Source organism: Falco naumanni, chromosome 11 (assembly GCF_017639655.2).
Source record: "Falco naumanni isolate bFalNau1 chromosome 11, bFalNau1.pat, whole genome shotgun sequence".
In the NCBI taxonomy this organism is placed as follows: Eukaryota; Metazoa; Chordata; class Aves; order Falconiformes; family Falconidae; genus Falco; species Falco naumanni.
The window spans coordinates 21,867,614-21,888,058 of record NC_054064.1 but is presented as its reverse complement, the minus strand read 5'-3'; the positions used below and the strand labels follow the sequence as shown (position 1 = coordinate 21,888,058).

The 20,445-nt window shown below is 34.9% G+C and overlaps 1 protein-coding gene across 6 annotated transcripts in view; it reads right to left on the bottom strand.

Annotated features, from left to right (window-relative positions):
• The window catches only part of USP33 (ubiquitin specific peptidase 33), a 42,200-nt gene that overhangs the window by 18,462 nt on the left and 3,293 nt on the right, over positions 1-20,445 (bottom strand). For 5 of the 6 annotated variants that reach the window (XR_005830230.1, XR_005830231.1, XM_040611227.1 and 2 more), the window contains exons 1-10: positions 17,788-17,883; positions 16,663-16,716; positions 14,562-14,624; positions 11,891-12,043; positions 9,562-9,661; positions 6,991-7,060; positions 5,570-5,683; positions 4,793-4,871; positions 2,210-2,630; positions 1,644-1,784 (exon numbers count right to left, since the gene is read on the bottom strand). Coding sequence is in view for 4 of the 6 variants with exons in the window: in XM_040611227.1 (XP_040467161.1) it covers positions 1,644-1,784; positions 2,210-2,630; positions 4,793-4,871; positions 5,570-5,683; positions 6,991-7,060; positions 9,562-9,661; positions 11,891-12,043; positions 14,562-14,624; positions 16,663-16,716; positions 17,788-17,868 (1,276 nt within the window). In the remaining 2 variants the exon portion in view is untranslated. Of the gene's footprint in view, positions 1-1,643; positions 1,785-2,209; positions 2,631-4,792; positions 4,872-5,569; positions 5,684-6,990; positions 7,061-9,561; positions 9,662-11,890; positions 12,044-14,561; positions 14,625-16,662; positions 16,717-17,787; positions 17,926-18,456; positions 18,521-20,445 lie in introns of those variants that run through there. The other variant, XM_040611228.1, reaches the window with a different exon arrangement.

Sequence of the window (20,445 nt, the reverse complement as noted above, 5' to 3'; positions counted from 1 at the left end):
AACAGCAGGAAGAAATGCCATCTTAGAATTGTGGCACCCCACAGATACCATGTGCTTTAAGCAAGGGGGAAATGGAAGAGAAGAAGGGAACGGGTGCATTGTAACTAGGTGTCGGCCCCCAGACACAAGCCCCAGGCACACTAGGGAATTCCTCTACTATTATGGGGAATTAAAACCCCAACAATTTCTGAGCTTTCAAATAGCTGCCGCGGTACTCCCCTAGTCCATTCTATTGCATACATATCTGTTCCCTCAGGACTCAATAAAGATGACCAGGAGTTACATTATTAGGAAGTGGCAAAAATCAATAGTCAAAGATTGGAAGAGACCTTTGGATATCACCTGGCACAGTCTTCTTTGAACACACACTGTTCAAAGCAGCTTTAGTTGAACTTTGGAATATCCAAGAACCTTGGGGTATCTCTGGGTTCCTGCCTCTGTTCCAGTATTCAACCATTCATTGGAAAGATTTTTTTCCTTCCACCTAATAGAAATGGAAGCAAGGAAGCAAGCTGCAGAAAGGAAAATTTCTATTTGCTGCATGGCTTCAAGGAAAGCCTGGCTCTGCCTTCTCTATACTTATAATGCTGATGACAGCAACAGTTCCCCTTTAGCCTGTCCTTCTCCAGGCTGAACAAACGCCACTCTCTCAGCCTCTCCTTGTACATGACAGGCTCCAGCCACCTAGTACCTCTTCTGGCAGACTCACTTCAGTTTGTCTAAAACCTTCCTGTAACAGTGGAGACAGTAGTGCATGACAGATGTAGCATCAAAACTGCTGAACAAATGAACCAAGGAGATCAACGATTTAAGCCCATTAAATCATTGTCATTCAGCATCAATGCTAAAGCATTAGAAGGATAACATGAACATTTTCAGAACTTATCCTGGACAGCCTGTTGAATGAAAAAGCATCACACTATTAAAGTTGCGGGAGTTGTTTAGTTTGGTTTAATGCTAGCCTTAAAAGCATGTTCCAAAAGACAAGCTTTTATTAAAATAGTCTACTCTTAGACAAATGAGGGGAAAAAAATAATTATATATTGTTCCTTGTGCCCTAAAGCTGCACTGTCTTGTATTTAAAGGCAGCAAAAGTCTAAACATTCTGGATGCTGATAAATATATTGTACTGTGGAACGCACCAAAGGAAATACTCTATATTGCAGAGACAGTAACAACCAGAAAGCAGCTAGCATTTACAATCTATCTACAGTATAGGTACACATGGCTCCTTAGATCTTAGTAGACTAAAAACATTGACTTACTGAACCTTCTGCTGATGAACCAATGTGCTTGTTTTCTGTAAACCATCACCTTTCTGAGGGTATTAACTTTTCACATTACCCCTCTCTACAAACCAGTGCAATTGAGAAAGCTGTCAAAAAATATTATTCCACTCTCCCAAAGCAGAGGCAAATACAATCCATGCTTCAAAAGAATCAGGACTTTACAGAAGTAAAAGGAGTCTTATCATATGTCCAGCTTAGGTAATGCTTCCTCTCACCACCAGTGATAGGAGATTAAAAATAAAAATAAATCCTTAGGAACAACATTGCATTGCTACACAAGACACAACAAACAACAAAACAAAAACTAAAACTGAGAAATTCAGTACCAAGAAGGAGAAAATAAAGGGCCTATACCTTTTTTGTGGACTGGTGCCAGTGAAGAGCACGATGAGAATGATTTTGGAGGACTGTTTGATAAGCGTGTGTTCATCCCTTCATTCAGTGATGGGGTTTGGGCTGCAGATACATCATTCATGTGGACATCACTGATGTACTCTGCAATTAATATTTGCATTATTTCATATATTCCACAAAAATATTTACTGCAGGATGAACAGACACAATGGTCATGCAATTTATTTAACAATACTGTCAGGTCACTGGCCATTTAGAAATGAAGGACAATTTCAATTCACATACCTTTTATGTTAAGAACAAAATCAAAACCCCCCACTCTTCTGGGTTATCTAAAACCTTACCCAATAAGGCTAAGCTTTTTAAAGGTCTTTAGCTTTTCAAAGGAATTCAAATTGAATTCAGAACATCTATACTGAAAAAATAAATTAAAAAGCTGCATTGTTTACAAGTAAATCCACCTATGCTATTTGACCTCTCTACTGTATTCTACAACTCATTTCCACTCACAGAGATATTCTGGCTAAGAATTTCATTATTTCAATCACATATTAGTAATGTATTACCTGAGAATCTACTATGTATCTGTACTTTGACAGTTCCCTGATTATTTAAAAATTCAGTGGTCTCTGAAGCAGCGTTTGTTTCTTTTTCCAAGTCTTCCATAGAATTTGCTCGTTTAAGCTTGTTGCTTGGTATTTTTTCTTTCTGCCAGTCTTTGGATGTGACGGAGTTGTTATCATCATCCTGAATTAACATGGTTGTCTCTGCGGGATCCTCTAGGACAGGTTTGAAAATAGCATCATTTTCAGTTTTATCATAGGTACCACAAGATTCACGGGGCTGAAAGCCTACGTCTGACTGGCTCTTGTCTTCTTCCATACCCTCGTCTACACTCATAGGCTGGGCATCTTCCAGTTCCACAACTGGTTCTTTAAGTTCTTCGTGAAGCAAATCCATTAGACAACGCAAAAATTCTTGTGCATCCTAGGATTTTAAACAAGTTTTACAATATTATTCCATTATATTTGCAAGATATTAAAGTCATATCAGGAAAAGATACAGATAAATAAATGAAAGCTATAGCTGGCTATTAAAGAACAAGAAGGTAAATTCCTCTGTCCCAAGTCTAATGTTCAAAAGAAATTTCATTTCCAGGCCACACACTTGTTTCCTGCATCTATTTCTTGCATGTCACAAGTAACCTTGTCATACAAGTTTCTCCCAGAAATGCTTCAATTCCCAAAAAGTTTACTTCTACAAAATACTGCCATAGCTTAGATGAATGATAAATGTAACTGAAGCAACTACCAACAGTGCAGTCAGACTGCAGCTTTGCTGCTAATGGAACATTTTAGAGACAATTTTTTAAAACTTCACAGAGCATCTACAGCAAAGCAACCACAGCCTTGCTTTCATTGGACATTGAAGTACTTCATTAAAAAGTATTATGGTGTACTTAGCTCGTCTTTCCAATTGCATCATACTGTCATAATAAGATTTTAATTCTTCATCTCAAGCCTGGACAAGATTCCTCAACTATCAGTGTTTCCACAAAGAGCTGTTGATTATTACTACTACTCTAATCTGTGTTTGGAAATAATCTTAAAAGCCACTAAATTTCAACAATCCACGCAGCAGCTTGATTCCTGGCAACAGAGAGTATCTAATAAAGCAAGCATGGGAGAAAACAATAGCCTCTTCTTGGCAACTACTACTGCTTCTTTTATTTTCCTTTTTGTATTTTGGTTGTTCATAGCAATGATTTTTGCTGCTTAACATTCCCATCCATCATAGCAATTACTTATTAAAGCTCATAACTGCTGACTAGAAAACATTCTTTTTCTTAAAAGCTACAACTATCACATTTGGGTAATGAAAAAAAAAATCATTAATATGTCTATTTCCTGGTAATCCTTTCACACACACAAAAAAACCCCGTGACTCAAACCTCGAGACACATTAACTGATAACCATTCTTCACTGAGCAAAAGAATTCCTTTTTCTCCCTGGAGATTGGACATGGCTGCCCAGCTTGCAAGGCTGGGCAACAGGAGAGTGTTGGTCACGAAAGAACTGCTTTGTTTTAATTGTTGCCGTGAAATCTACTGAACATGCAACTGAAGTGTGATCCAGGCAGAAGCTAAAAAGGTTCTCATTAAGTGTTGCTCTGCATGGAAAAAGGCATTCTCATCACTGTCCAAAGCTCTGAGAACGAAGTTGTCATACAGTTTCTTTTTGGTTATCAAGATCGATTTTCTACTTTTCCAGAAACACATATGGCTCATAAGAAATTAATGAGTAAATTAAAAAAATCAAATTACTATTTAAACATTTACTTTACAGCTACATGCAGCGTTTCAACATTAAAACATGTTCTAAAACTCCACTCCACAAATACGAAACATGGTAACTGAAACAGCAAAATTCTTCCTTTGAGTAACAGCAGATTCTTGGAAGATATTAGTAAGCTTTTCTAATTACTAGGTTTCAATTTTTCCACTAGTCCAAAAGCTTTTAATGACGTACTGCAAACTGTATGAATGCAGCAAGATACTGTACAAAGAATCAACTGAAGAATGCCTTTACTATATATTAAATAGGCATAGATTATTAAGTTACCAATTTACAGTTCCCACAATACTGCTTGCAAAACACACAGCAGCGGATGGTGGTTTTGTTTTGTGGTTGTTTTTTTTTTTCTTTCAAAAATACTAAATGAAAATTGGATACTGTGTATTTAATTTATTTTTAAAATATAACTGGTAGATGAATAAAAAGATCTATTATATTCTTTTTCATTTTTGAACACGTTTATTTTGTTTTCTAGGACTTAGCAAATATTAGCAGCATTCTTTCACACAAAGGAAAAGTTTCAGATACACATTATTTTAATTTTCTTGAAAAAAATGGAAAAGGAATTATTCTCAGAAGTTGCAGGCCTTTCAAGTATTTGATACAAATGAACACAAAACCTGGCTTCTGTTGATGGTTTCACTTCAGCTGATCTACATTTGAAACATGAACTAAAGTTTATGGTGAATTTGCTTTAAACAAATACGGGAAGCATGGTATCTTAAGCATTCGTGTTAAAAATAAGAGATAACTTTATGGTTTAGGCAGATTTAAAAGACATCAGAAAGTTTTACCTGTTGAGAGTAGCCTCGAAACGTTGGATTAACAGTTTTAATTCCTTGAAATAAACCAGTAGGAACAACAGAACCAGGCCTAAATAAAAAGAAAAGTTTTAAATATATAAATATACATTAAAAAGGAAGCATTTAAATGGAATTTTCTATATTCACTGGGATCATAATTTTCCCTGCAACTGAACTGTAACACATCTAACACCAATAATATTGATCTTAACCAAACGTAATACTGGTATTGAATTATTAACTATACAGTTTTTTTAACATCTGTCATCCAACAGAAACAGAGACTGTACCAGGCCTTTTATGCCACATTTCTTGCCAGAAAATCAGACGACAATTCAGACATACACTTGGCACTATGCACAATTACTGTTTCTTTATTTTTGTACTTATATTTTGAAGTACTTTCTTGGACAGAAATAACAATTTCCGTACAAGGAAACAAACTGATAGAACATAGATACAGAATGATTGACACAGAAAGGATAAAGTAGTTCAACATTTTAAATGTATTTTTGGCAGATATAAACTTATTTTTAAAAGCTTAATGCTACTTTGTATAGTGTTAATCATTTAATTCTTGTCAGATCTTTCTTACCACAACTTACATCAATTATTTGTCCTATCTTTGGTAGACGTGGAAAAGAACATGTTATACGGAGTGTTTAAATCCTGCAAGTTAGTCTTTCCTTCCTTCATTTAGAGATTAATGCCTCCTTCATGACTCTGGAGTTCATTTGTAACCCTTTCACCACTAAAATGATGCAATACCTGCTTTTGTGCCAGAGCTCTGTCATCAGCTTGAGGTAACTCTTACAAATTGCTGGTTTCTTATCTGTTCGGGCTAAGCCTCCACAGTCAAGAAAAAAGTGTGTCAAAGGTGGGCTGATTAAAAAGAAGAAAGTATTGATTTTTTTCAGGTTGTTAAAATACAAGACAAAATCTGCATTTCATACAAAATTATTAAAAATACTATTACATAATTGAACAATTCCATTTCCTACATCCTTAAATGCTGCAACCAAACCTTTCCTAGTAGAATAACTTCAGCAGTACAGCAACACTGTTCCTCAAATACATTCTGACTTTGTTAAAGCACTATAAATGTGTAATGGGATTCAAATTCAAAGCTATTCCTTCTAGCCATCACAGAAGTACATACATACCACTACAGCAACATTCACCATAAGCCCAGTGCATAAATAGCATCTTAAACACATCTTTTCTCTAGAATCCAATAGTGACATATGATGTTTGTAGGTAAGTAATTTATACTTAAATGATTATTATCTGTTTACTTCATGCAGTGATGCCAACTCACATACTCCCCCCTTCAAGCCCCCTTTTGAAGTCACAATCCCTCATAAAGATTGGACCTATTTTTATCCAGGAAAGGAGATAGCCCAGCGTACTTGCAAAATCTGGCATTTCTCAACAGAACCATTTCCTCATGATTAGATGCCTTGTCCACTTCTTTACCTTCCAGAGAGCTTTGCCTCAGTACTCCTCCACCTCAACAAAGGATCTCAGTGAGGTCTGCTTAGCCCTGTATCCTGCCTTGGACTGCAGCCGAAAGCAGATGCATACAGTAAGCATATATGGCATATGCTCAAGTACTGTCCCTGCCTAACCATTTCTAGTGCAATAATCTTTAGAGTTGGATAGTATTTTTATCTCTCCGGAGTTTGTAGATTTCTCCTTCATGAACCATGTCTGGTATCCCCATGGGATAATAAGAGTTTGTATTCTAGTTTTGCCTATTCTATTAGCATAGAATGTCCCAGATGCATTGTTTGTAAGGACTGAATTTGGACCTTTTGATCTTAACGTGTCTCTTTTTTTAATTAGGATTTACTCTTATGCATTTCCTTTGACTTCTTCTGTAGCAGGAAAAATAAACAACCCACAAATTTAATAGCTTTTATCAGATTTTCTTCCAATTTCTAGAACGGCATGTATTTTCACCCAGGACAGTGAGGAATTAGAAAGAAACAGAAAAAGCTGAGTAGCCCATATACCACAATACTTGTTTTTCCTATCAGTGACACAACTGTTTGTGGTACGTAAAACTGAGATTAAACAAATACATGTCTTATTCCATGGTAGTGCAGCCCTTCAAAATCATTAAGTCCATCTTGAGAAACTGCATGTATAAGCAAATACAAAGTTACATTTACAATCATTTTCCTTACCAGTTGGAAAGAGCTTGTAAAGCTGCATTCATGTAACAAGTGTTTCCAATATTTTTTAATCCTGTTAGACCTGAAAAACACCATAAATATTCAGTGAGTCTGTTAATCCAATGCAAGACATATTAAGGAAAATACTTCCTACAAAATATGTACTAATTCAAATACTCATGTAACACTTCTGATGCCAATTATGATGCAGAGGTGTAACTAGAAGAAACAGAGGACTCCTAAAGGAATACTAATCACTAGAAGTAGTAATTAAGTGTTTTGATCTTGGCTGACTAAAACACTTCAGACAATTAGACTGTATCTTATAACTTTTGATGTTTTATGACAGCTGCAGATTGTAATTTAAAATATGTTTTTCAATATTTAAGTTTTACTTGAACTTAATGATTTACCTGCCCAGTTAAATTGTTGCCACACTGCATCTGTAACTGTTAAGCATTATCACCAAAAGCTTCTCAAGGAAGATTTAATTCTTTTGTCTCAAGTTCATGCTAGTAGTCAGCAAACGTTTGCACCAAACATTCAAAATCTACTCAGCATGTGATTACTCCAGAATCAGAATTTGCTACAACCAGTCTTTTTCTATGTCAATTGTATACCCTTAGTTTTTATACACAGACTGCTCAGTTTAGATTTCCCAACAGAATTTATTTTCAAGCCCAGATTGTTTACTTTCTTTACTGATATCCACATACAGGTTTTCCACACACATAAAAGTTACAATTAACATATATTCTTTCAGTGATTATGGAGTCATGAGAAACACCCTTTAAACATTTGAGGAGAGGCTACTTAAACAAATCATAACTATTGTATGATCTCAATTTTAAAAAACTAATCTGAAACAATTGCTATTCATAGCTACTAGAGTATTAAATTAATGAAGTAATTAATTTCAAAATAAAATTGGTTTTGTATGAGAAAACAATTAACAATTTATAAGCAAAGAATCAATAAGACTGGAAAAATTAAATTATTCAGCAATCAGCATCATGGGCTCTATGCAATCCTTGAAATATAGGAACTACCCTGATCGTCTTAGTCTGTGGCAGAAAAATAAAACTTATGAAGAAAATGCTTTTACATCTAAAAAACTGCCTGAATTGCTTCAGTTGAATTTTCTAATACACAGAAATCCATTTTTAAGTTTTACAAGGTTCTTTATCTGTCTGAACAGAAATATAGTCCAGCTTCTCGCATCTGAACCTGCATTCTGCCCTTCCAATTTCTGTTACAAAAAAAGAACAATCCTTCTTACGGAAATTGGAAGGTAAGAAAAGTCACAGGATTTTTTTTTATTATTTTTTTTTTTTTAGCAGCAGAATACATAACAGAAAGATACTCCTACTGCAGTTTTCTGGCCTGCAGTGTTGCAAGTAAAGTTTTTGAATAAACTTCTTTTCTTGCAAAGATATTTCAAAAGAAATTTTAACAAAGTTAAAATGGAGCTAAAGTAGCTTTTTCCTTTAAATTTGAGAAATGTATTAACACAGTCATATCACTGGGAACTTTATTGCAATTCTACTTGTATATTACTTCTATACAAATTCCATTCCCAAAAATATTAATAAGACAAGATACACATCTACACGTAATGGTAGGAGAAACTAACTCTGAATAAAACACACAGTTTAATGATTTAAGGGCAGATGGCAAATTAGTGGGGTGGTGACATATCCAGAAAGACTGTGCCAGACAACAGAAGGGGGAAAGCAGTTATTTTGGCCAATGCCAGCAGACTTAAGAGAAAGAAAGCTGGTAGTAGATGAGTAAAGGAGAAATGAGATCCATAAATTAGAATAACTCTTTTATCTTCACTGATGGAAAACAAACTGCCTTGACATATGCATCAGTATCTCAAAAACGATAGCTCAACAATCTGCTGTTCAGATTTTCAGAGAAAATGGTAGTTAGAAATATTTTCTTTACTAACACACACACATAACCTTTTTAAAATTATCAATACCAATTTGAGATTTGTAAGGAATAATAATTATGTTCTCATGGAATGAGAGATTAAGGCTTCACTGTTTGGGGTTTCATCTACTCTCATCTTCACAATAGTTTAATATTAGTAACCTTGGGGAGTTAGTAAAGGTGGGTAACCTTTTATACCAGAAAGTTGGCAGTGCATGAAATCCATTACTGAGAAGGCGACCACAAAAACCCAAAAACCCACACTAGGATACTACAGGCTCAGAAAAGGGTTACCCAAAATGCAGGAAAGCATTCAAATCAGAAACCTTCTAGAACAGGAGAAAACATTAGAACAGATTTATAAAAAATTACTTTTACCAGAGTGTCTAGAACACCTGCCACATGTAACAGGAACATGCTTTCTTATTTTTGTTGCTGCTTGCATGGGTGCACATTTATCACTGCAGCCTCTCCTCTGAGGAGAAATAAAGATTGCTGCAATAAAACTGAAACTAAAGATCATATTGGGAGCAGAATAGGAAACGGTTCCACTTAGAAGAGAACTAGCATATAGCTGGAGAACAGATGTAGAGACATACACATGCAATAAATGGGCAATAAAGCACTGGATTTTGCTTTTATTACCTCTAGTCTTTAACTCATCTTCTTCCACTTCTATATCTAAGTCATCAAATACAGCTGCTAGCGGAATCTTCAGCGTGGGATTACTAGGTATTTTAAAATCCTTGTAAGGAAAAAAAGAAAAAAGTATATTTACTTGTATTTATTGATTTTCCCCTTAATTAAGCTTACATATAATCTCACCAACAAATCTACAAACTAAGAATTATTTGAATGCATTTTGAAATCTCACTGCACAAAGTGAGACTAGGATTCCACAGCTACCCCCAAGGCTTACTAAGAAAAGCCCCATGTTTTTGTTTTCAGATTAGCAGTGACAACATCGGGTGATTTTATGACAACAGCTGAAGAATCAAAACAAAGCAAGTTATAGTATTTCCTTCCCTTGGATAACAAACAGTAAGCCAGCACTGAAAAGCTAACACAGTAGTCCTCACATAAAAGTTAGTGTACGTATTTTTGATATGCCACCAGATGGCTCACTACATTTGACGAACACAAACTGCTGGAAGCAAAATGTACAAAGAGAGTAACAAAGTATTAGGCAGGCAGACATTTACCACATTACAAGATCTTTTTGTGCACATAAATAAAAATTCTAAACAAAATGTTCACAGACTTTCTAAGTTCTACTGATTTTTCTGTATATTATACCCATTTACTTGGAAGATTAAAACAGTTTAAGTTCAGAAGTCTGATCCCAGCTGTACATCAAGTCATCAGAATTTCTGAACAACAAAGAAAAAAAAATATTCCCATGGTACTATTCCAATTGAGTTGTTGGCATTTTATGAGAAAACTATCAGATTTTGTTCATATTAAATACTACGCCTTGAAGTGAAAATATTAAAGGATATTTCCTCTCCACATACTTTGAAAAACTACCCATCTTCCTGTGCAACACAGTATCTCTTCCACTCTATGGCTCAAGCAAAACCATTTTAGAATTACTGTACTTGTATTTGTATCAGTTTTAACTGAGTTACTGTAATTTTTATATAAGTACATTAAATAGGCAAGATAGAAGCAACACCTTTTTTCATATACATGCATTATGCCAAACAATTATACTTAAGAAATTGCAGCATAACTTTCTCCAAGACAACACTTATCTATAAAAGATATTAGAGAACAGTACTGATGCCAGTAACAAGGAGAAGATAATGAAACAACAAACCAAACCTAAACAAACCTTGTTAAAACTGCAGAAGCAAATAGTGTATTTAAAAATTCTGTTTAACCTCTGTTCTCGTTTTTTTTCCTCTAACCTCTCTCCAACACTAGTTAATGCTTTATTCATCATCTTACTCTTCAGTTACTATGTTAATTGTTAATAAATGCGAAGTTAGGCACAGCTAAGCACATTTTATAAAGTCTTGTCTTTGACAACATAATCATGTAGAACACCACAATCTTAAGCCTGTGACTTACTCAACTAATATAAACTTCCCAGATACTGGCCATATTTTTCTCCTGGGCATATTTATACTCCTTGGCAATCTTAACAGCCATTGCATACTAATAGCATTCTCCTGATTTCTAGTTTGATACATATTTTTCCACATGAATCTAACACAATGTATTTGTGAATCTAAAACAAAATCACACACATATACAGAACATACCCAGGTTACTACTGCTTTCTTAGTAAATTCTTGCATAGTAGCTAAATTTGTAACTACTCAGGAGTGTTTGTGTGTATACCACTCCACTGGGAAAATTTTCCCGCCCACATATACATACACAGAAATCAAGACCTTTTTGGTCATTTATCAACACTGAAAACTAGATATGTTTAAACCTCAGAAACTGTTACAGGAATCCATTTAAGTGTCTTATATTACTAGCTGAATGAGGTTAATGATTAGCATATATTTCTCTAAAAGTACTGCGGTTGTATGAATGAATTTGTATCTCGAGTAAGTATCCAAAAACACATACTAAAGGCATTCTGCCACTTCCTGAAAGTTCGTCAGCAATTACTGCAATGAGTTCTGTAAACAACATTTTCAAAAACTGACAGAATGGGGAAGTACAGATGAACTATTCCAATCCTGTAACCTTAAATTTTACCGTGCTTTTTCTGTACCTTACAGTTTATTGCAGATTACAAACAATTAGACAATAAGATTAAAAAAGCATTCTTAGGAAGCATGCAGTACACAGAAACAGAACACAGAAGCTAGACACCATCTTTTAAAAGAAATTTTATAAAAATAGAGAAAATAGTTCAGCCACAAGAAAGGAGGAAAAGGCAGTCTCTCACTTGAGAGAAGACACAATGTTTACCACAAAGCCGCAGCTGCCTTTGTTTCATTGGGTTAAAAAATACCTGCACACTATTTTCTTGTGCTTGGTGAGACAGTCTTGCATTTGGTAACGGAGAATGAGATCCTAATTTTCTATCCAGGAATACTTCCTTACTACAGGCATAACACCAAACACGGAGCGTAGTCAGGTTGACAGTTAGACAGTGTTTTGTCTCCTAAAACAGAACAAAAGCCAAAACTGTGATTCAGAAATTTGGAATAATTAAATATTGCTACATGATGCAAGCTCCAAGATCTTTCAACAATGAAACAAATATGGTAGAACATTAAAAAAATACCAATTAAATTACTGAAATTAAGCACGAACTATCCAACACTCAGTTTTAGTACAAGTCACTCAAAATAGCAACAAGGTACAATCAGAATCTAAGCTGTTGTCATATCTGATATATGACAATTACTCTGTGTAATTACAAAAATAAGAAGAAAGCCTATTGCCAGAAGCATTACAATGTACAACAAACCAATTTTCCAGGAATGTCTGCTACTGCTCATAATGGCAGCTGACTCCTCTACATTAAAGGCAGCATTTATTTCTGTTGGTTTGCTGTAGGAAATTCAAGCTATTTAACAATCAGAAGAGTAAGATAAGACTTTTAGTTCAGTTACACCAAGAGGTGCTCATAGGAAAATAAATATTCTAGACTATTAGTTCTCTTGCTGACAGCTTTATCCTGCGAAGCAATATAAAAATTTGACAGATCAAGAATATTTTACAGTTCTAATCTTTCTTTTTTTAACCTCTTTGCTTACTATAAGATTGTGCATACAGTTGCTTTCATCTTCCATGTATTTCCACCAATCCTTCCTGTATTTCTTCCTTATATGTCAGCACCATCCAGGTTTATAAACAATGAGGGATTGGCTAGAAATTAGGAAAATACTACAACTTCTGCAGGATGCCCAAGTTCCTCCTCCTCTCATTTAATAAGGCCTGGTACAAGAACAAGGCTTTTAATATAAAGTGTGGGCTACAATTTCATTAAGTAGCCCTCCCCCTGCTAAAAAAATATCAGAAACATCAGATTATGCCAATATCTTGGACAATTTTAATCATGAGAATACGCTTGATTCTGCAGCTTCAGCTGCATAAATAACTACAAGTCTCTAGAGCAACAGCTTACTAATTTTCTTGAAGTGGGCACAATGAACACGATTTGTGGCACCGTGAGCCTTGAGGCAGTGTCCACTACAGGAGAGTGGACTGGAGTAAGCAGAAATAAACTGATTCACGTCAGCCTTGTTTCTCCCATTTTACTGACTGTAATGAGGTTTTTACTGGGATAAAAAAAAAAAAAAATCCAGAAGAGGACTTACTATCCAGAAGTTAAAATTAAGTAACAAGAAAATTAAGACAAAGATGTCACTGACAGCAAGCAAACTACCCATTGTCTTTCTCTTACCTGGCAAGTACATATCATTGCTAAAACAGCACGTAAAGCAAGAATAAACCACCATAGAAAGCCAAGAGGTACAAAATTGTAGGTAAGAAATTCAGAGACCATCTGTTCCCCAAATGCACTACAATCAGCTTATTTATCTATTGTAAAGGCTGTAGAACTGTGATTCAGCTTAAATAGCTGTCAAAAATACTACATTTATAAAGATTTATATTAATACACTATTGATATGTTTAAATATGCACTCCTTTCAAAGCCCTGCTTCAAAAAAGAATAAAAAATGAGGAGTCGTGGTAAAACGCAGTCAAAGCTTACTTCTTGTAAAATCCTGGTATATACTATTTGCTTGTTTCAATATTTACTAGGGGTGGGTTTTTTAGTATTTTCAGAGACCAAAAAGTGCTCAGGGAGGAATCTTAGATGTATTTTCTGACAGACAAACAGTAAATTGGTGGCAAGAATTTCATTTAATTTTGGAAAGTCAGCAATTCTGAAATTACATGTTCATAAAACTGCCATCCCATCTGTCCCCAGTATATTTGCTAAGAGAGAATATATCTTATTTGTTTTGTTTTGGCAAGTGTTCCACTGGCACATGTGTATGCACAGAACATACAATGAGTTTAAGACTGGGACAGATGCACTCAAGCTGCCCAATCTTGCCAGAACTTGGCATGCTGGGAACACAATGCACATACTCCACTGCTCCTACCAAGCCAGACCCAAAATCAGGACACTGCATGAAAGGATATGCTCAGCTCAGTCACTTCTTTATCTGTAGCTACTGGAACAGGGAGCATAATGCAGAAATAAAGCACCTTTTCCCGGTAATTTATACTTCCTATTTTACAGCTGTTCAGCTTCCATTATTCATTAATCCAACTTCCCTCCTCTCACCCACCAGGCAGCCACAATCTTCAAAAGTTAGACTGAAGCAGTGAAGTACTACATACCAGCTGAAGTACTCAAGAAGCCTTTTGTCCATGCATCTTCAAAATCATCAGTAATTGTTCTTTTTTTAATTTTCACCATGTTCTTTTAAGGAGTGCAATAATGTCAGAATTACATAAACAATTATGCAGCTGCACAAAGACTGTAAACTCATATACCCCTAAATTAGTAAGACCTGCTTCTATAGATGAAAAACAATCATAGCTAATCAAATTTCCAATTATGCTAACACATGTTATTGACTTCACTAAAATTAGTCTAAAAAGTTCTCTAACTCTACTCCACTACTTCAAGTAACTGTATGACTAGTAAATACACATACCTGGGAATGGGTGGTACTGTGATCAACATGGGATTCACCACAGCCAACATACGTACACCTGTTCTGTTGAGCAAGATATGAAGAAGTATACAGAATTAAAAAATGGTGTCAAACAGGTTTACAGAATAGGAACATACTGCCAGTCCCTTTAAAATTCACTCAGATTTCAAACTTGCAGAGTCCTACACAAACAAGAGACATGCACAGTTAAGTATTAAAATAAGTATCACCTAAAGCAAATAAGAATGCTGCAAGATTTAACTCAACTCTTTTCACTGGTGGGCGGTGTAAGATATTTAATTGTTTGGAATATAATTGTTTGGCCATTTTGATGTATTTATTCAGGTTAAGGTCAACATTTATTTTTTACAATTCTTGATTTAGTAGATTGTTACAGAAAATATGAAGTTAGCCCAGTGTCTGAAAGACTGAATTGCAACAGCCTTGGAACATGACACATTTATACAAAACTGCCCCTATGTGCCTATCTGCAGTGCCTACTTATCAGTGTTACTTCACAATTCATTGTTTTTTCACTTTTACATAAGAGTTTCCAGCACTACATGGTTAAGTACTTACTACATTCCAGTTATAACTTGCAAAATAACTGTTGATTTTAATTGTGCCAATTGCAAAACACATTTGGCTGAGTTGAGTGTGGAATCTTGCAGCTGCCAATCTTCAAGCAACTTTCATTAATTCCTCATTTGCATGAGTCAAGACAACCACATAAGAGGGTACAGTACAGCATGTTATCTGTATAACGCTCCAAGCATGTTAATTTATACAATCAAATAGCAGCTGAACACAGTCAATTTTCTATATTAAATTATCACAGATACTTGTTAAATTACAGATAGTTAACATGCTGGTATCTCACCACGTTTTTCTACTGAAAAAGGTGAAGGCAAGATGCCAATTCATCCAAGAGGAGATACATCACAGCATGACAGTAAGTGTCCTACTGCAATTACAAAACTCTCCTACGGAAATGTTGGTATGAAATTGAGTTTTTCAGTAACAGTTTAAGAGCACTGAGTGAGAAATAAAAAACATGTTTTAAGCTTCACAGCATTTCCCCACCTGCCAGGCTGATGGATCCCTGAACACCTCTTCCTACTCCCAAGAGGGTTTTTATATGTAATTAAACTTCCAGACATCTAACAAGAAGTCATTAAACACTGTTTATTTCTCTCTTCTTTTCTATCTCTTATTGATAGAAGGAGCAAAATAACCTGATCTCTTAACTGTTACCATAAACCACTTGAAAGGAAACTATTGAAGCAGGTTTTTTTAAAATACTCATACATACACCTAAAGTTTGGCATCTCAGCCTAGACTATATTCCTGACAAGACTTAGACAAAAGTTGCCAAAAAATGAAAGCAAGCCTATATAGTAAAATTTCAATCTCTGGAAACAGCTGAATGTCTGAAGAACTCCCAAGACATTTTAAAAACTAAATTAGCTACATACTTTCCTGTTGGTATAATAGATCAATGAGAAGCTACACTTTGAGCTTTTTTTTTTTTAACACACTGAAAATTATTGATTTTGTAGACAGCAAGCATATTTAAGAAATAACTATATCCAGGGTAGAGACCGTACAAAATTCTTACAAAGTCTGAAGAATGTTTATACAAACTTCTACAAGTTTCAAAATAAGTGTTTTTTTCTTTATTTTACTTAAGAATAAAAAAAAACCCAACAGAGTATGTATTTCTATGCTGTAAAAAGTCAGCACTCACTGATGGATGTTATTACTACAAATGCCAAGAGATGCTTATTAAAAGTAACTTAATTCAGGAATAATATAATATCTTAAGACCTAAAAAATATCATAACTCAAGAAGAAACCTTAATGTGCTACCTTCTTATAAAAAAAAATCATTTTAAACACACTATTCTTAAATTGCAAGAAGTATGTACCTGATAGAAGGTAAATAATTTTAAAAACAGAGAACTGCACAATAGGTTATACTTTTAAACAATTTAAAGAAACTAAAGAAGTTCATTATAGTTGTTTCTTAAAAAGAACACTACCAACTTTATCTACAGATTACTAGAAGAAGACCCTACTACGGAACAACAGAACGACTTACCTCTAAGCATGCCCAAAGATTGGGTCCTCTGACTTTACAGTCCTGACAAGTGCCCTATTGAAGTTAAACACACAAGAAAAGCATTATTTCATTTGCTTTCACCAGCAAACCACAACTTTGAGACAAAATGAGAAAAAAATACTGTAAATCTCATTATCAGCTGAATAATTTCAAGATCAAAAAAGAAATGTGTTTATAACCAACCCAATTTTTGGTTTGCTTCACATAATCTTAAGATCAGCATATTTTTCTAGTAAAACCTTGGATCTCTTTGAGTTTTCATCTTAAACCAAAAATTTGTCTTCTCAATAAAGCATAAACATTATCATATCAAATTATTATTAAAATCCTCAAAATTGCTCTTTCCTATAAATTTAACATAAAACAAATTTAAAGTGATAGAACTTGTAATAACTGCATATTCCTATTTGCAGATAGTCAACACTACCTGCAAAGGTTTACAAAAAAAAAAAAAAAAAAAAAAGCGCAACATTACAGAAATGCTATCCCCCTCAGCAGCAAATTACCTGTTAACACTTTTCAGATAGAAAGTTTAGCACCATGGACAGAAAAGGTTTGGCTTTTCATCACCTCCCAGCTGCTAAAATGGGTTACAAGATCATTCTTTGTGCCAGTTATTACTAACAGCTGGAAACCATGAGTTGGGTAGGGGCAGTTTCTCAGACTGTGGCTCCTCCACCAACAAGTGAAGTGTTATCCAAGAAAAAAATTAAGCATAGATTTCTTTGTTACAGTTTCTTCTTGAAGTCAAGTCAGTTATACTGTATCACATAAACATTCCAAATAACTAACTGCTACAGTTCAGCTTGGTGCTATGCTAACTCTTCTAACTACTATTTCCACTCAAACAGCACTTGCTTTGGAAAACACTGCTGGGAAAGGTACTCTGATTTCAGTGTTAAGCACTGAAAGATAGTTTTTCAGTTTTACCAAGTCCTTAAGTCTTCCCGTACTTCGTGTAAACCTTACTGTTCCACTACAGAAGATTTTACCCATGCTTAACACTTATGCATCTTATAACTAACAACACACAACAACGCACATAGCTGAAAAAAGCCACCAGAGTTAACTACAATAGGAAGAAAGCAAACTGCTACAACTCACATGGGATTTTTGTATCAATTCCTCTTTTGTTATCTCACCAACTGATTCCAAGTGTGGGCAATTGCTGCCGGGCGATGACATTTCAGAAGCTGTATTTTCTGAGATCCTGTAGCTGGGATCTTCAAGACCAGGGAATCACTTGTCAACAGAAAAAAGAATGAGTAAAATCCAATTCCTTACAGTAAGCATCAATATCAGATATCTAATATTCAGTGTGTACATAACTTTTAAATGAATGTGGCTTTTTAAAGTACGTTAGTATAAATAACTTTACAGTAAGAGAACTCAATAGCCCAAGTTAAACACAGCTGACTTCTAAAACCAAATCCTCTAACTTTTAGGGCTTAAACTAACAGAATTCTGAGTGGAGCAGGGCTGGTTTGGATCACTTAGTAAACTTTCTGGCCTCTATCGTGGCATTCCAACAACATAAAAATTACAGTTCTCAAGCCTACCCAGAACTGATGGTAGCTTTGACTGTACATTCTGGAAAGGGATCTTTTGCACAGCGCTAAAGTGTGCTGAAGCTGTGAAGGTTAAAAATGCAGGAGCACATGACCTGCTTGTCAAAGGAGAAGGAAACTTTATCTTGGTTTTATTTATTTACAAAGACACATTCTAGATTCAAGAATATTATATATCAAAAGCAAACTGAAACTTGTAACTTACATGTAGTACTGAACACTCAGCAAGTTTTTCTCTTGTTTGAGTCCTCTCTGTCCATCCACGGTCCCTGATGCAGACACAGAAACTTCTCAGAAATAAAGAATGTTAAATGCAATCACTTTGTCATTGTTATTTTGATGGTTGCAGAGAAATCTATAATGTTTTACAGAAAGGAAATTAAAAAATTAACTCAGTAACGTTCCTTTTATATGAGTACTCCAACTGACTCATGCAAATAAGAACCATCCAAGAACTTTGTTCCAGTTTTGCCACTTTAATTACTACTGATGCCTCAATCTATCTAAAGCTCAAGAAATCTTAAAATTTCTTTGCACAAATATGATCTGTACAATCTAGCGTTCCTTTATCAAGATTTGCAACTTAACTTTCACCCTAACTCAGTGATGCACATTTGTTGATCTGTTTGCAGTCTTTAGCACTGTTATCAACACCTCTTTCCTCTTTGGTTTTGGCAGCTTTAGGTTTGTTCCTTCTGCTATACGACCAAACACTCCTTTGAATATTAAGTAACCTAGGGCTTTGACAGCGTGGTGGAAAACAAACCTTGCCTAGTAGGCATCTCGGAAAACCTCCCTAGTAAACTTTCAGTTTGTTATCTGTGACTTGGTCTTTACTTCAATTGCGTTGCAATAAGAACTCTTTGAATCAAAAGTCATTTCAGTTCCCTTTGGTCATTAAAGGGGTTTTTAATATAAGCGTGTGTGAATGTGCATAAATAGTCTACATTATTCCTATAAACATTCCTATACAAATAATGTTATTACAGTATTACATATTATTTTTATAGGAATAATATCTAATACTTCATATAATTTGTTATATGCATACATGTATGTATCTGCATTTATATATAAATAAAATATTTAAGTAGATAAACTATTTTTAATATATAATACACAAGATATATTTATATATCTATATAACTTGTACCTATACTCAAGTATGTGTTGTACCTTTTGGTCTTTTTGAATGTCATGTTAGCAGCTGTTCAATAAATATTTAAGAACTTATCTCACAAGATTGGAAATACTACAGTAAATTCATAATTTGGGATTTTTTTTTCAAGATTAGGTCTAAATTCTCTTCCTGGAGCTATGGCTTACATTTAAAAATCATTACTCTCAAATATAATCTGCAGACGGATAAGTATTCCCTCAGTTCACTGTCTGTTTGTATGCGATACTGCTTAAAGACACTTCAAATATGAAAACGGTATTGCTTCAGATCAAACCTCCTCAACTTCAGATTCTGCTTTGATCTGTAAAGTTCCTTTTCAGAACAGAAATGGAAACAAGATGATGTATTTCATTTTGCACATTTTACAAGGTCTGTTAAAACATTAAAAATGGTCAAGTGAGTTTCAAATAAAGCCCTGTAAAGCCCTGACAACCTTAAAAAAATCCAGTGTGACTTAATGCTGATTACACACAAATACTTTAGAACTGGTAGAATAGATTAGTAAAGCTTTAGGCTTTTTTTTTTTTTTTTTTTTGAAAGCAGCTTGCAGCTTCCTGAATGCATTATTCCAAGTAATTCAAAGCAATGAATGAAGTGCAGACTTCACCTCATGCTACCCAACTTGTATTTATTAGCTACTTTTCAGATCTGGAACCATATAAATCCAAACCTGCAGTCCTGAACAAATCCAATCCCAGAAGTTCTGCTCATGCCAGATTCTGTTTCTTGATGGAGTCTGCATCTCTCTTCTCATAATAACCATCAGAAAGACCAAAAGCATATTGGAAGTCATGTCCACATGGATGTGGTCCCTATTCCTATCCATATGGAGAGCACTCCCAGCAGACGTCTACTTAATGTTATAGATCCTCTACATGTTATTACATGGGCAAAACTGAATGGCCTTTTTTTCACCTTTTCTTAACAAAATTCTCATACACCACCTTCCATGCTTAGCAACCGTGCTAACTCACTGTACTGCCATAACCTTGGTAGCTTAGTATACCTAGCTGC